Raw genomic sequence first — 13,738 nt, forward strand, 5'->3', positions numbered from 1 at the left:
AATCCTATGTCATTCTTTGCTTTTTCAGGTCTTCTTTTCTGTGTCTTATCTAAGCAATCTTTGCCTACCCTAGGGTCACCATGACTTTCTTCCAAAAGTATAGATAACACTGGGGAACAAAATTTTTGTTGCATCCACAAAAACACTTGTTCTTACCTAATTCGAGTGTGCCGATCTCAAATTTGATATTAGTTTTTCTCTGTAAGCTACAGGTTTTTTTGCAATTCAATATTTTAGGTTGTCATCTTATTGTAAAATTTTCAACATTTAGTTTAACATAATAAAGTAGAATGTCTTCTTGGGCATCATCTTTGTGAAAATATAATAATTTATATAATGCAGTAAATACACTAATACACTAAAAGATATGATTGCATTAGAATTTGTCTACAATTTCGAAATAGAACATATTAAAACACTTATTTTAATCATAAAATTTGCGCAAAACTTATTTAAATTCTATTTAGGCAAAAATTTGCATTTGTAGCTCTTGCGTTTGTGTACTTGTTGAGGACAATCTCGTTTGATGCTCCAGCTGTAGTCTGCTCATCACTAACAGCTCCAAGATTTTCAGGAAACTTATCAAGGTGACTGTTCAGGAAGTGAATCTTAATGCTCGTGTTACATCCAATGTCGCGGAAAGCCAACAGCATCCTTTGAACCAGAAGTTCATAGTTTTCTGCTTTTTTGTTGCCAAGGAAGTGCTTTGTAACTGCCACAAAAGACTGCCATGCTGCTTTCTCCTCCTTATTCATCTTCCTGGCAAATTCTTCGTCACGTATGAGGGTGTGAATTTGAGGTCCATTGAATACACCTGTTTTTATCTTCTTGAAAGACAAGGCAGGAAAAGCAGAAATAATATGTTGAAAGCATTCACTTTCTCTATTCAAAGCCTGAACAAACTGCTTCATTAAGCCAAGTTTGATGTGAAGTGGGGGAAAAATGATCCTGTCTCAATTAACTACAAGTTCATTCACAATATTTTGTATCCCTACTTCCAGAGCTTCACGTTTTGGCCACTCCTTCTGTGTCCAGTGTTTTTCCCGAGCTCATCTGTCTACAAACACAGAAAGCAAGGATACTTTGTGAAACCTCTCTGTTGTCCTAGCAGGAAATTGACCATTTTAGGATCCACACAAATGATCCAGTTATGCTCCTCATACTTCAGAAAGTCGAGGACAATTTTTATGTCATTATAATCCTCTCACAGATGAGTTGAATAACCAATTGGAACTGCTGCATAAACATTACCGTTGTGTAGGAGAACATATTTCAGACTCTATTTAGAGCTGTCTTAAGAAATAGCTGCCATTCTGTTGGACTGTAAGTGGTAACACCTAGCTGGCTGAGAAGACTACTGATATCAAGACAGTAAACAAAGTGTTTGTCTTCGAAAAAAAAGTTCACAAAAATTTGTTCATGCTTCCTGAAATGGGATCCTTTAGCTGTCCGATGAAGTACATTCTTTTCTTTAAGCTTGGAAGCTAATAACTCTGCTGTTTTCTTTGATAGGCCCAAATCTCTTACTAAGTCATTCAATTTAAGTTGGCTAAACTGCTGAGGGGTTAATGACTGCTTGGCATCAGAAGAAGACCCTTCAGATTCTACAATCATTTCCTCATGCATCTTATCAAAATACACTTGATCACCATGTTCACTTTCTTCATCCTTAGAAGAAATAAAACCATTGAAAACTGGAACCGGAGTGTCTCAGAGTGTGGGATAGGTCGTACTGCTGAAGGAATATTAGGATATGCAATCATATGCCATTTTTTCTTACCGATGCCCTTTGTATGGATCAGACAGAAATAACAGTCATTGCTGTGGTCCTTAGGTTCACGCCAAACCATGGGAATACCAAAAGGCATTCCTTTGTGTTTTCCTTTTGTCCAGTCACGAAGCATTTCCTCATGATTATGACACACAATATGAGGAGCCCAACTCTTGTCTCGAGCGCCAAGGGGAACTTGACAATAGGCAATATATGCACATGTCACAAATGATGAAATATTGCACTTTGATGTTGAAGTGTGTAACAGCCACATATATAACAGAAGGTGTCAGGACTATTCTTACATTTACGCCTACTCGAAGAAGCCATGACTCAATCTTAAAACAAAATAAGAGGGTGTTTTTTATCAGATAATAATTTTTACATTAAAAAACAACTACAATTATGGAAAAGTGGTGTTTTAAAACATTAATTGCCTTGTGGTTATGTTCAATCCAAGAGTCGTTGCCCTTTAACTACGATTTAAAAACCAATGCATGCCATTAACTGTGACAAAAAGAAATTAAAATTGCATAAAAGCTAGAGCATACACCAAAAAACGGATTTTAGATTTGGAATCAGTGATGCAGACATATATAGAAACAGTTCTAAAATCTCATGCAACAGAAAATGAAGAAAATTCCCTGTGAATTAGTTATAGGTAGGTCTATGATTCTGAGTTCATGTTTCTGCATGGTGGGAGGTCAAGATTCTATTTCTTTTTTTTCCCTCTCTTTGCATATAGATGTTTAATTTTCTAGCACACTGGTGGATGACCATCCATTCCCCATCGGACTATCCTTGGTTCTTCAGCCATGTTTTGTGGACGTGTTTCTGCCTCCCCACCCACCGGGCTGGGCACTGAGACTGCACTTCTACCAACACTTGAAACCAGGTCACACGAGTTATCCAACCTCCTGTCTCTCTCTCTCTCTCTCTCTTTCTCTCTCTCACAAAAGAGGGGCTGTCTGGAGGGGTTGTGGAGGGGTGTGTGTGTGCAAAAGAGAGAGACAAAAAGGGAGAGAAATGAGAAACATCAACTTGTAGTTGTAACACTTCAATTGTTTATTGATTGCTTCTCGTACATGAGTTGACTGGGGGCTCCAGCTGAGCCAGTGACCCCTTGCTCAAGCCAGCAGCCTTAGGGCTGAAGCTAGTGACCATGGGATCATGTAGACGATCCCATGCTCAAGCTAGGTGAGCCTGTGCTCAAGCCTGTGACCTTGGGGTTTTGAATCTGAGACCTCAACCACCCAGGTCGACGGACATTCTATTCACTGTGCCACCACCAGTCAGGCCCAATCTTCTTTGTCTTTCTCAAAATTGTTTAGCTAGTTTGGCCACTTGCATACACACACACACACACACACGCACACACGCACACATGCACAAAAGACATCAATTTCTACAGATAAGCTGTGTTGGGATTTTCATAAGCATAAAATCTATCGGTTGATTTTGAGAGAACTGATGACTTAACACTGTTCTGTTAACATAGAATGTAATGAACATGATGGAAATCTAAACATTACTTTCCCTGACAATGTGGAAGTCACAGAGGGGCTGTCTGGAGGTGGGTTGTGGAGGGGTGTGTGTGTGTGTGTGTGTGTGTGTGTTTGTGTGTGTGTGTGTGTGTGGTGGAGAGGAAGACAGAGAAAGGAGATTAGGATTGTGACATCTGGACTTGACCAAGTGGGAACCTGAGACACCGTGAACTATGGCTGAGACAGAAGCATATGTCTCAGTGGGTCACTTAAATTTCTAAGGGAAGCCCATCTAAGAGTCCAACAGTAACATATACAAGAGAGAGAGGACAGGAAGGCTGGTCTCTGAGACTAAGAAGGCTCTTTGTCAAACATGGCAAACCCTTCACAGTCTGCCCTTTAAAAACTCACTTCATGGGTGTCATTTGTTGTAGAGAAATTTTAATTTTTTGTATAGTAAAAGCTGTCATTATTTTATGATCTACTGGTTTTAATTGTATATTTTCTATATTATATTTACTTATAAAATTCATTACTTTTACTTAGAAAAAAATGAAATTGAATAATTTAAAATCAGAGAAAATGTTGATGTAATTTTTAATGGCTAAGAAATTTTTTTTTGTAAATATAGAACACAATTACTGTAAACAATATAAAATAATAAAAAAAGATCATGAAGAAGTAAAACTCGTGGATGCTATCAAAGCTGAACTTAGGAAAATTTATAGTCTGTTGTTTTATTATTAGATCTAAAAGGATGAACGTACAGGAGTTAAGTATTAAATGCAAGATATTAAAAAGAAAATACTAATTTAGAGTATGAAAGAAAGAGAATTGATATAATAAAGAAAAAAGTCTTATATATTAAACATTATATATAATCAATATTTAATGTATTTAATTTAAAAGCTTTTGCATATATGATGTACTTTAAGTAGATATGCATATAGTATAGTATTACATATTATATGTAAAAGCTTATCTATTAAATACATATACTTAGAAAAATAAGCAAAGAATAGAAATATACTCCAAGACAGTGTTACTACATTACTAATTCTTTGTTTTTAACATTAAATTAACCGGAGTAAAATACATTGTTTTAAAGAGCAAAAATAAATGAGTAACAGGATTAAGAAATAAATCTAAGTCCTGCATCTTTAAAACGATAGGTAAATTTCTGATCTAGTTTTTACCAAGAAAACGAGGAGAAAATTCTTCCTCAGACATATAAAACAAGTTATGAGAAAAACGGGACTAACCAAATGCTTTTATGGTATTATTTTTATGATAAGTAAGTTAAAGAATGTATTATATATACAAATCAGTTGATTTAAAAAAAATCCCATATTACAAAAAAAAACCCCACAACTATTGAACTCACACAATTAAGAGAGAAATGTTTACAACAAAACTTTACTTCCAACAACAAAGCAAACAAAAGATGCTTTTTATCAGAACTGTATTTTTTTATTAACTGTTTTTAGAGCACAGTAACCTCTAACAACACTATCCAATTCATTTTATAAAGCCTAAGGTAATTACTATCGTAACCAGGTGAAGATAGTTCAAAAAGGTGACTCACTGATGAACAGAATATAGAAATATGAAATAAAACATGATGGAAAAAAATCTAGCCAAGGAATACAAGAATAATACTTTCTGACTAAATACATTTTTTCCCACTAAGAGATTTAAGTATAATTAATATATTTAAATGGATTCCTATATCAAGAGATAAGATGTACATGCATTTTCCGTTGAAATGACATAAATAAAATTCAACACCTACTTCCAAGAAAAAAACCCCCACAAAAACCAAAACCTAATACTTGTTAGTATGACAGAAATGAAAACTTCTTTATTAAAGAAAGGTAGTTTCGCTTCCCAAATGACAGCTGGACCGCACACTAGAATAAAAAACTGGAGTCATTTCTATTTAAACAAGAAAGGATTCTTGCTGTCCCTGCCATGTTTAATACAGGTCTTTAAATTCTGTCCAACGGAATAAAACAAAAATACAACATAAGAGCAGCAGTTACTTGGAAGCTGATGAACTGTCGCTGTCATTGGCATGGGACGGGATTGTCTCTCTGGAGAACACAAGAGAGTGAATTAGGAACGTTTGTTTCCTCGGGTAAGTGAAATAAAAGTTTGATCAAAATAAACACAAATAAAACGCCGTTTTTCTACATTCCAGAGATATTATGAAATGAATAAAAAAAAAATAACCTTTATATAAATACCAACAAAAAATGTAAAATATTCAGGATGAAGCCCACAAGAAATAGGCTGAAAAAGAACAAGGACTGACCAAGGGGGGAAAATGTGCCATGTTACTGAGTCAACGTTAAAAAGGAAGTTGTCAGTACTCCCTGGAGGATCTAGGAGTTTAATAAAATCCAAATAGAAACACCAGTGGGATTTGGGAGGATGAAATGCTTTATAAAATTATTCTGAAATCCATCTGGAAGTTCAGAATTGCCAAGAACGTTCTGAAAAGAAACAGAAACCGAGGGGGACTTGTGCTGTCATGTGCACGATGTCCAATGGGATGACGTGCTTGTAGCTTTGTAGATATTCAAACAGCCTGACTTAATTGCAGGGATGGGCAGATAAATCAATGAAGCCGTGCAAAGAGAGCGAGAGCAGGCCCGCGTAAATATGAATTTCACATAAGATAAATGTGGCATTTCAGATCAGTGGGGAAAAGAAGAATTCAGGAAGTAAAATTGGGTCAATCTGCGGACCACGTGCGTGGAAAAAAGAAAACACACGGGTATTTACAACGCAACACGTACTAACAAATTTCAGATTAATAAAATATTTAAATATGAAATTTGAAGCCAAAGAAGTATTTTAAGGAACATACATGAATGTCAAGGTATGCATGTTTTTTTTTAAGAGCCATAAGTAGAGGCATAGTCCATCGGATAAGAGACTGATGGATTTCACTACAACAAGGCAAAATCGTTCATGTCAAAAGGATCACAAACAAAACTAAATGTTATACCACAAACTAGAGGGGAACTTTTTTTTGCAACAAAAGAATTTAATATCCTTATTATATGAGTACTTATAAATTAATAATTAAATGACAAACATACAAGATCAAAGGGGCAAAGAAAATTAGCAGGAAATTTTATGAAGGAAGGATCACAGTGGACAACGAATATAAGAAAAGAGTTCAACCTCACTAAAAACTAAGGACTTTATGTTAAAAGGAATGATTGGTGTAATGTATTTAGTTCAGTGCTAAGGACACAGAAAGTTCTAGATAAGTGTTAACTCTTTTGTAAGATGACGATGATGGTGATAGTGATGATGATGATAGTGAGGGTGATGATGGTGATGATGATGGTAGTGATGGTGGTGGCGATGGTGATGATGATGATGGTGATGATGATGGTAGTGATGGTGGTGATGGTGATGATGATGGTAGTGATGGTGATGATGGTGATGATGATGGTAGTGATGGTGGTGATGGTGATGATGATGGTGGTGATGGTGGTGGCGATGGTGATGATGATGATGGTGATGATGATGGTAGTGATGGTGATGATGGTGATGATGATGGTAGTGATGGTGGTGATGGTGATGATGATGGTGATGGTGGTGGCGATGGTGATGATGATGGTGATGATGATGGTGGTGATGGTGATGATGATGATGGTGGTGATGGTGATGATGATGGTGATGGTGGTTATGATGATGGTGATGATGATGACGGTGATGATGATGGTAGTGATGGTGATGATGGTGATGATGATGGTAGTGATGGTGGTGATGGTGGAGATGGTGATGATGGTGATGATGGTGATGATGGTGGTGATGGTGATGGTGGTTATGATGATGGTGGTGATGATGGTGATGATGATGATAATGGTGATGATGATGATGGTGATGATGGTGGTGGTGATGGTGGTTATGATGATGGTGGTGATGATGGTGATGATGATGATAATGGTGATGATGATGATGGTGATGATGGTGGTGGTGATGGTGATGATGATGGTGCTGATGATGGTGGTGGTGATGATGGTGATGATGATGATAATGGTGATGATGGTGATGATGATGGTAGTGATGGTGGTGATGGTGGTGATGATGGTAGTGATGGTGGTGGTGATGGTGGTGATGATGATGATGGTGGTGATGGTGGTGGCGATGGTGATGATGATGGTGATGATGATGGTGGTGATGGTGATGATGATGATGGTGGTGATGGTGATGATGATGGTGATGGTGGTTATGATGATGGTGATGATGATGACGGTGATGATGATGGTAGTGATGGTGATGATGGTGATGATGATGGTAGTGATGGTGGTGATGGTGGAGATGGTGATGATGGTGATGATGGTGATGATGGTGGTGATGGTGATGGTGGTTATGATGATGGTGGTGATGATGGTGATGATGATGATAATGGTGATGATGATGATGGTGATGATGGTGGTGGTGATGGTGATGATGATGGTGCTGATGATGGTGGTGGTGATGATGGTGATGATGATGATAATGGTGATGATGGTGATGGTGATGATGGTGATGATGATGGTGATGATGGTGATGATGATGATAATGGTGATGATGATGATGGTGATGATGGTGGTGGTGATGGTGATGATGATGGTGATGATGATGGTGGTGATGATGATGGTGGTTATGATGATGGTGATGGTGATGATGATGATGGTGATGATAGTGATGGTGATGATGATGGTGGAGATAATGATGATGTTTTATTCAAATGGTATTAGTAACTAGCAGCATATGGAATAGTGGTATAGGGATTATTTTCTTGGGGGAAGAATAAAATAATGCATTTCTAAAGTGTGATTTTACAATGCATAACCAAACTGTGGAAAAAGCAAATTTCTTTGGATAAGTCACTCATTCATATATTTACTCTAATAAAACATCGTGAAATTCTCTTCAAGGGTTTATTTCCGGGATGTTTGTTTTAGTACTGATGGTAGTAGCTACCGTAAAACTGGGTGAACAGAAGATGGGTTGACGTGTAGGACACCTGCCTGGCAGTAGAATGTGGGTGGTTAACGGGGACTTTGCAGAAGACAGCTCACTGACATGAACTCAGTCCCAGTGTCTCAGGTGAAAATGGGTGTTACAGGTACGTAGCCAGAAAAAATCTGCATAAGCGTTTCAAAGTTTTTCATGTTTATGTCTGAATAAAGGGATCATGTGTCATTGGATCCTCCCCCCCCCCTCCCCCCGGTATCTTTCAACAGGTAGTAATTTTGTAAACAGAAAGACTAAAAATCCCACTGGTAAAAATTCCCTTTCAATTTTCAGAAGAACACCTCTGGGAATTTGGGAGCTGAGATTTGGGGCTGCTGTTTAGGGTTTGCAGGGTGACCTCCCCGCAGGCCGCCCTCAATGAGTGAAAGTGGTGGAAAGCAGCCCAGAAGCACAGGGGCCACGCCAGGTAGCCGCCAGGGGCAGCAGGGGGTCAGGCGGTCCTCTGTCTGGGGTGCTCCTTGTAGTGGGGCCGCTGCACCCAGCTATTGGCATTGAGTCCCAGCAGCAGAGGCTTCAGCTGTTTAAACGCGGGGCTTGTGCGCCGCGGGCTTCGCCGATAGATCAGGAGTTAAATGTAGACCCAAGGACCTCGTGGAAGCTGTCTGGGGCAGCTGGTCCAGCTCCTACATCTTTAGCGGTCCCCGTGGTGGTTCTGAGTCTGCGCTTCTCCGCGGCCGGCAGACCTGCCTTCCCTGCCCGCTGCCCAGGTGTCAGCTCCGGAGGAGGCCCAGGTGTCGGCTCCGGGAGGAGGGGGCCCAGGTGTCGGCTCCGGGAGGAGGAGGCCCAGGTGTCGGCTCCGGGAGGAGGCCCAGGTGTCGGCTCCGGGAGGAGGGGGCCCAGGTGTCGGCTCTGGGAGGAGGCCCAGGTGTTAGCTCCGGGAGGAGGAGGCCCAGGTGTCGGTTCCGGGAGGAGGGGGCCCAGGTGTCGGCTCTGGGAGGAGGCCCAGGTGTCGGCTCCGGGAGGAGGGGGCCCAGGTGTCGGCTCCGGGAGGAGGAGGCCCAGGTGTCGGCTCCGGGAGGAGGCCCAGGTGTCGGCTCCGGGAGGAGGGGGCCCAGGTGTCGGTTCCGGGAGGAGGGGGCCCAGGTGTCGGTTCCGGGAGGAGGAGGCCCAGGTGTCGGTTCCGGGAGGAGGGGGCCCAGGTGTCGGCTCCGGGAGGAGGGGGCCCAGGTGTCGGCTCTGGGAGGAGGCCCAGGTGTTAGCTCCGGGAGGAGGGGGCCCAGGTGTCGGCTCCGGGAGGGGGCCCAGGTGTCGGCTCCGGGAGGGGGCACGCAGCCCAGCGCGGCCCTGAGCGCACAGGGTGCTGTGGCCTCACAGGGAAGGAAGGACGTGGGTCTCTCTCAGGGCTGCCCAGAGGGGGGCCCCCGGGACAGACGTCTGTGGGGTGGAATCTGTGCGTGTTGGGTAACAGGCTGAGGGAAACCCTGGAAGGCCACCTGGGCACTGGCCCGTTCTGTTCCCACCTCCCTTAGTCGAGACCAGTGGTTTTCAACCTTTTCACCTCAGGGCACACAAACTGATTACCAAGATTCTGCAGCGTGCGCACGCACACACACACACACACGCACACACACACACAATTGTATTTTTTTGCCCATCTGACAAAAATAATAGATCTAATTTTGATTGATTAAAAAAATAGTAATTATTTACCCTTTTTTGTTCCAGAGCGACTTAAAAAAAAAATCAGTGCCTATCCTTGTATATAAGGATGTCTGGTACCAAGAATCAACCAGTCAGATGCAAACTTATTATGCGACATGACCAATACACACAGCTCTGTTACATGACCTATATATTTATGGTTCAAGACAGGGCGTTCACACCAGACGGCTGTTGTTGGGTTGGCTGTTGTCTTTTTTTGTTGTTGTTGTTGACAATCTAAGTGTCAGCGCCCCTGACAAAATAGTCAGGTGTTTTGTGTTTTAAAAACTCTTGCAGCACAGCGGTTGAACATCACTGGTCTGGGTGAACCAACAGAACAACCGTCATGTCAGGCTCTGTGACAGGACTGGTGCGCCCAGCTCTGGGGCCGACTCCGGGCCTGGAGGCTGCGTTCTCTGTCTTCCTGTTGCCTCAGAGACCAAAGTACAGCGATGCCGCTCAGAATTCTCTCAGGCTTTCCTCTAGTTCTGCCTCCACCGTCTCCTCGCTCCCCACAGACCACTAGTTTTAACTTCTCTCGCACCTACTCATACTTCCTCCAGGAAGCCTTCCTGGATTTCTTAGGACTTGATCGTTTTCCTTACCACATGCGACAGCACTTTGCTCGTGGCCCCAGCCCCACGGTTTTGCTTTGTAATTCTCGTCGGGTTATCTCTTCCTTGTCATCAGCCCGGCCCTGGGGTGGCGCACCTGTCTTGGCCAGTACCTGTATGATACTCCATCCACTGGACAAATGATTGAATAATGAATAGTGGAACTTAACGTGAGGAGGACACAGCCTCTGTGTACGCAGGGGGCAGACTTGGGAAAGCACGTTTGTGCGACCGCCGTCGTGGGGAAGGAAGGTGGTTCTGTCTGAGAGAAGGTGGCCCTGGGTTGTTCTCAGAGGGCAGGGCCAGCGAGCAGGTCCCTGAAGGGATGACGTCGTGTTTGTTCTGTTGGCCCGGCCTGGGGCTCAGACACGCCGTGCAGGAGTGAGTTCCGGAGGCATTGCAGCCATGTCAGACTGAGGGGCCATGGCACTGCCCTACTGTGTGTCTGGCCCTGGGCGCACTGGTGACCTCTCTCAGAGCCTCCTGACACCCTGTCCTGAGGCCCCAGGCTGTGCCTGGGCAGCAGCCTTGCCCACCACCAGCTCCGTACGCCCACACCTGAGCCTATTGCGGTCGCATCCCTGGGCTGCCCAGCTGTCACAGGCGTAATTACTGCAGCCACTGCAAGGGGATCGTGTGGTGGTGGGATCGCTGGTCCCCTTAGAACTTTACTGCTGTTTACTACTCTCATTCCGGGTTCTCAGGACACGGCCTGCCTTCTGCCGGTCTCTTGAAAAAGGCAGTAAATTCCCATCTATCACGGGTGGCCCAGCTGCTGCCGGGCAGCTGCTAGGGGAGGGCTCTGTGTGCTCTCTGACAGGCTGGCACTGACCGTGGGGAGCTGGCAGCTCTGAGCCAAGTGCCTTTCCTGGGACGGCACTGGGGCCACGCCTCTCCTCTGAGCCCCGGGTGACCGCTCTGTGCCAGTTCCGTGTCCCCAGCTGCTTGTCTGTGGCCTCGTGTCTGCCCGGGACAGGGATCTTCCCCAGCGGAGGGACAGTCTTCTGCTACTAAAGGTTTTATTTTAGATTTAAAAACATCATTCTTCCCCACGTTGTCAAAGGAATATACAATAATTGCAATAAAAATAGGTAACACTGTTGGCTGTCTGCTTGACCCCAGGCATCGTACTTGTAACTTTGGGACGATCCTCCCTCAGTTCACTACTCAGACAAACACCACCCGATAGGCGTGTGGTTTTCACTTCCCAGGTAAGGAGCCCTGTCCAGAGAGGTTATTTATTTATTTTTAAAGCGTTTATTTTATTGATTTGAGAGAGAGAAGAAGGGAGAGAGAGAGACAGAAATGGGAACATTGATCTGTTCCTGTATATGGCCTGACCGGGGACCAAACCAGCAACCTCTGTGCTTTGTGATGATGCTCTCACCAACTGAGCTCCTGGCCAGGGCCAGAGAGGTCATTGACCTTGTCCAGCATCACACAGCGTAGGGGGCAGGGCTGGGGTCCAAGGCCAGAGAGGTTATTGACCTTGTCCAGGACCACACAGCGTAGGGGGCAGGGCTGGGGTCCAAGGCCAGAGAGGTTATTGACCTTGTCCAGCATCACACAGCGTAGGGGGCAGGGCTGGGGTCCAAGGCCAGAGGGGTCGCCTCGCGGGGCCCACGGCTGTGCCGCATTGTGGGAACTCTGGAAAACAAAAGTGAGGCAGGAAGTCACCAGTCACTTCACTTTTCAAACACGGCTCTTGATATCTGTCCTTTCCGGCTTTTCTATTTGTCGCTTCTCCAGACTTGTGATTCGACTGCGTAATCGAGTTTGTCTTCTGTTAAAGTTAATACTGTCACTGAAACACTTCTCACAAGTGTGTAATCCCCATTGTTGTGGGTCTCCCTTGTTTGCGGCTCACTTGGGTGGTATCCAGTTTCCCCCAAGTGTGAGTAATCAAGCAGCACTGTGGTGTGTGTGTGTGTGTGTGTGTGTGCGCACGCACATTACTTACTGTGCACCTAGCCTCTGTTAAAGTTTGCACACAGAGTATCTGATTTATTCCCGAGGTGACCCTGTAAGGTAAGACAATAGAACTCCCCCATCAGACACATCAAGAAACGAATGTTTAGCAGGTCCCATAACTCACCCAGCTTTCTGCAGCCGGCAGGTGGGAGGCCAGAGTTCAAAGGGATGCCAGGGAGGCAGAGGACAGGCTCTGGCCCCTACCCTGCACTTTGACTAGGAAGCTTTTCCCTGTTGCCTTTGTTTGTCTGTAGATAGCACCAGACAGGGCATCACGGAGTCAAAGGTGGTGACCGCGTCTGAGTGAGCGAGAGGAACTCACGCCCGTGCCTGTTGGTTCTTCCTCCTGCCATCCTTGGCCATCACCGTTGACTCTCCGGTAGGGTAACCAGTAGTCCCCAGATCCCAATGGCTGCTGGCGGCCCAGTTCACGGCTTCTCACGCTCCACACCCGCCAGTCCGCGGCTCTGCCCCAGGCGTCCACGTTGAGAGCAGCCACCATCTGGGCTGCCTCTCGGTCACTGTTGCAGCTGGAAAGACAGCCCTGGGCGTCTGCCATGGCCAGCGATGCGGTCAGGCCCAGAAGTGACCGGTGTCTCTGCAGCTCCCACCCATGTCCTCTCTGAGAACACGACCCCACCCGCAGTGACCGGTGTCCCTGCAGCTCGCACCCGTGTCCTCTCTGAGAACACGACCCCACCCGCAGTGACTGGTGTCCCTGCAGCTCACACCGATGTCCTGAGAACACGACCCCACCCGCAGTGACCGGTGTCCCTGCAGCTCTCACCGATGTCCTCTCTGAGAACACGACCCCACCCGCAGTGACCGGTGTCCCTGCAGCTCGCACCCGTGTCCTCTCTGAGAACACGACCCCACCCGCAGTGACCGGTGTCCCTGCAGCTCACACCGACGTCCTCTCTGAGAACACGACCCCACCCGCAGTGACCGGTGTCCCTGCAGCTCGCACCCGTGTCCTCTCTGAGAACACGACCCCACCCGCAGTGACCGGTGTCCCTGCAGCTCACACCCGTGTCCTCTCTGAGAACACGACCCCACCCGCAGTGACCGGTGTCCCTGCAGCTCGCACCCGTGTCCTCTCTGAGAACACGACCCCACCCACAGGGGCCAGCAAGAGCAGCCCTCTCGTGTTCTCCAGGACGAGGGGGCTGGAGGGGGTGGGGCAGGCCCTGATGACTCGGCCTGGACGTCGCTCA

At 45.2% G+C, this 13,738-nt stretch overlaps 1 protein-coding gene across 1 annotated transcript; it reads right to left on the bottom strand.

The window, feature by feature from the left end:
* Positions 1-8,859: 8,859 nt before the first annotated feature.
* Positions 8,860-13,083, bottom strand: LOC136381137 (proline-rich protein HaeIII subfamily 1-like). The gene is made up of 3 exons (XM_066349501.1): positions 12,847-13,083; positions 11,979-12,200; positions 8,860-9,474 (listed from the first exon to the last, which is right to left on the bottom strand). The coding sequence occupies exons 1-3, from the start codon at positions 13,081-13,083 to the stop codon at positions 8,860-8,862; spliced, it is 1,074 nt and encodes a 357-aa protein (XP_066205598.1).
* Positions 13,084-13,738: the final 655 nt, after the last annotated feature.

This window comes from Saccopteryx leptura, chromosome 9 (genome assembly GCF_036850995.1).
Source record: "Saccopteryx leptura isolate mSacLep1 chromosome 9, mSacLep1_pri_phased_curated, whole genome shotgun sequence".
NCBI classification, from domain to species: Eukaryota; Metazoa; Chordata; class Mammalia; order Chiroptera; family Emballonuridae; genus Saccopteryx; species Saccopteryx leptura.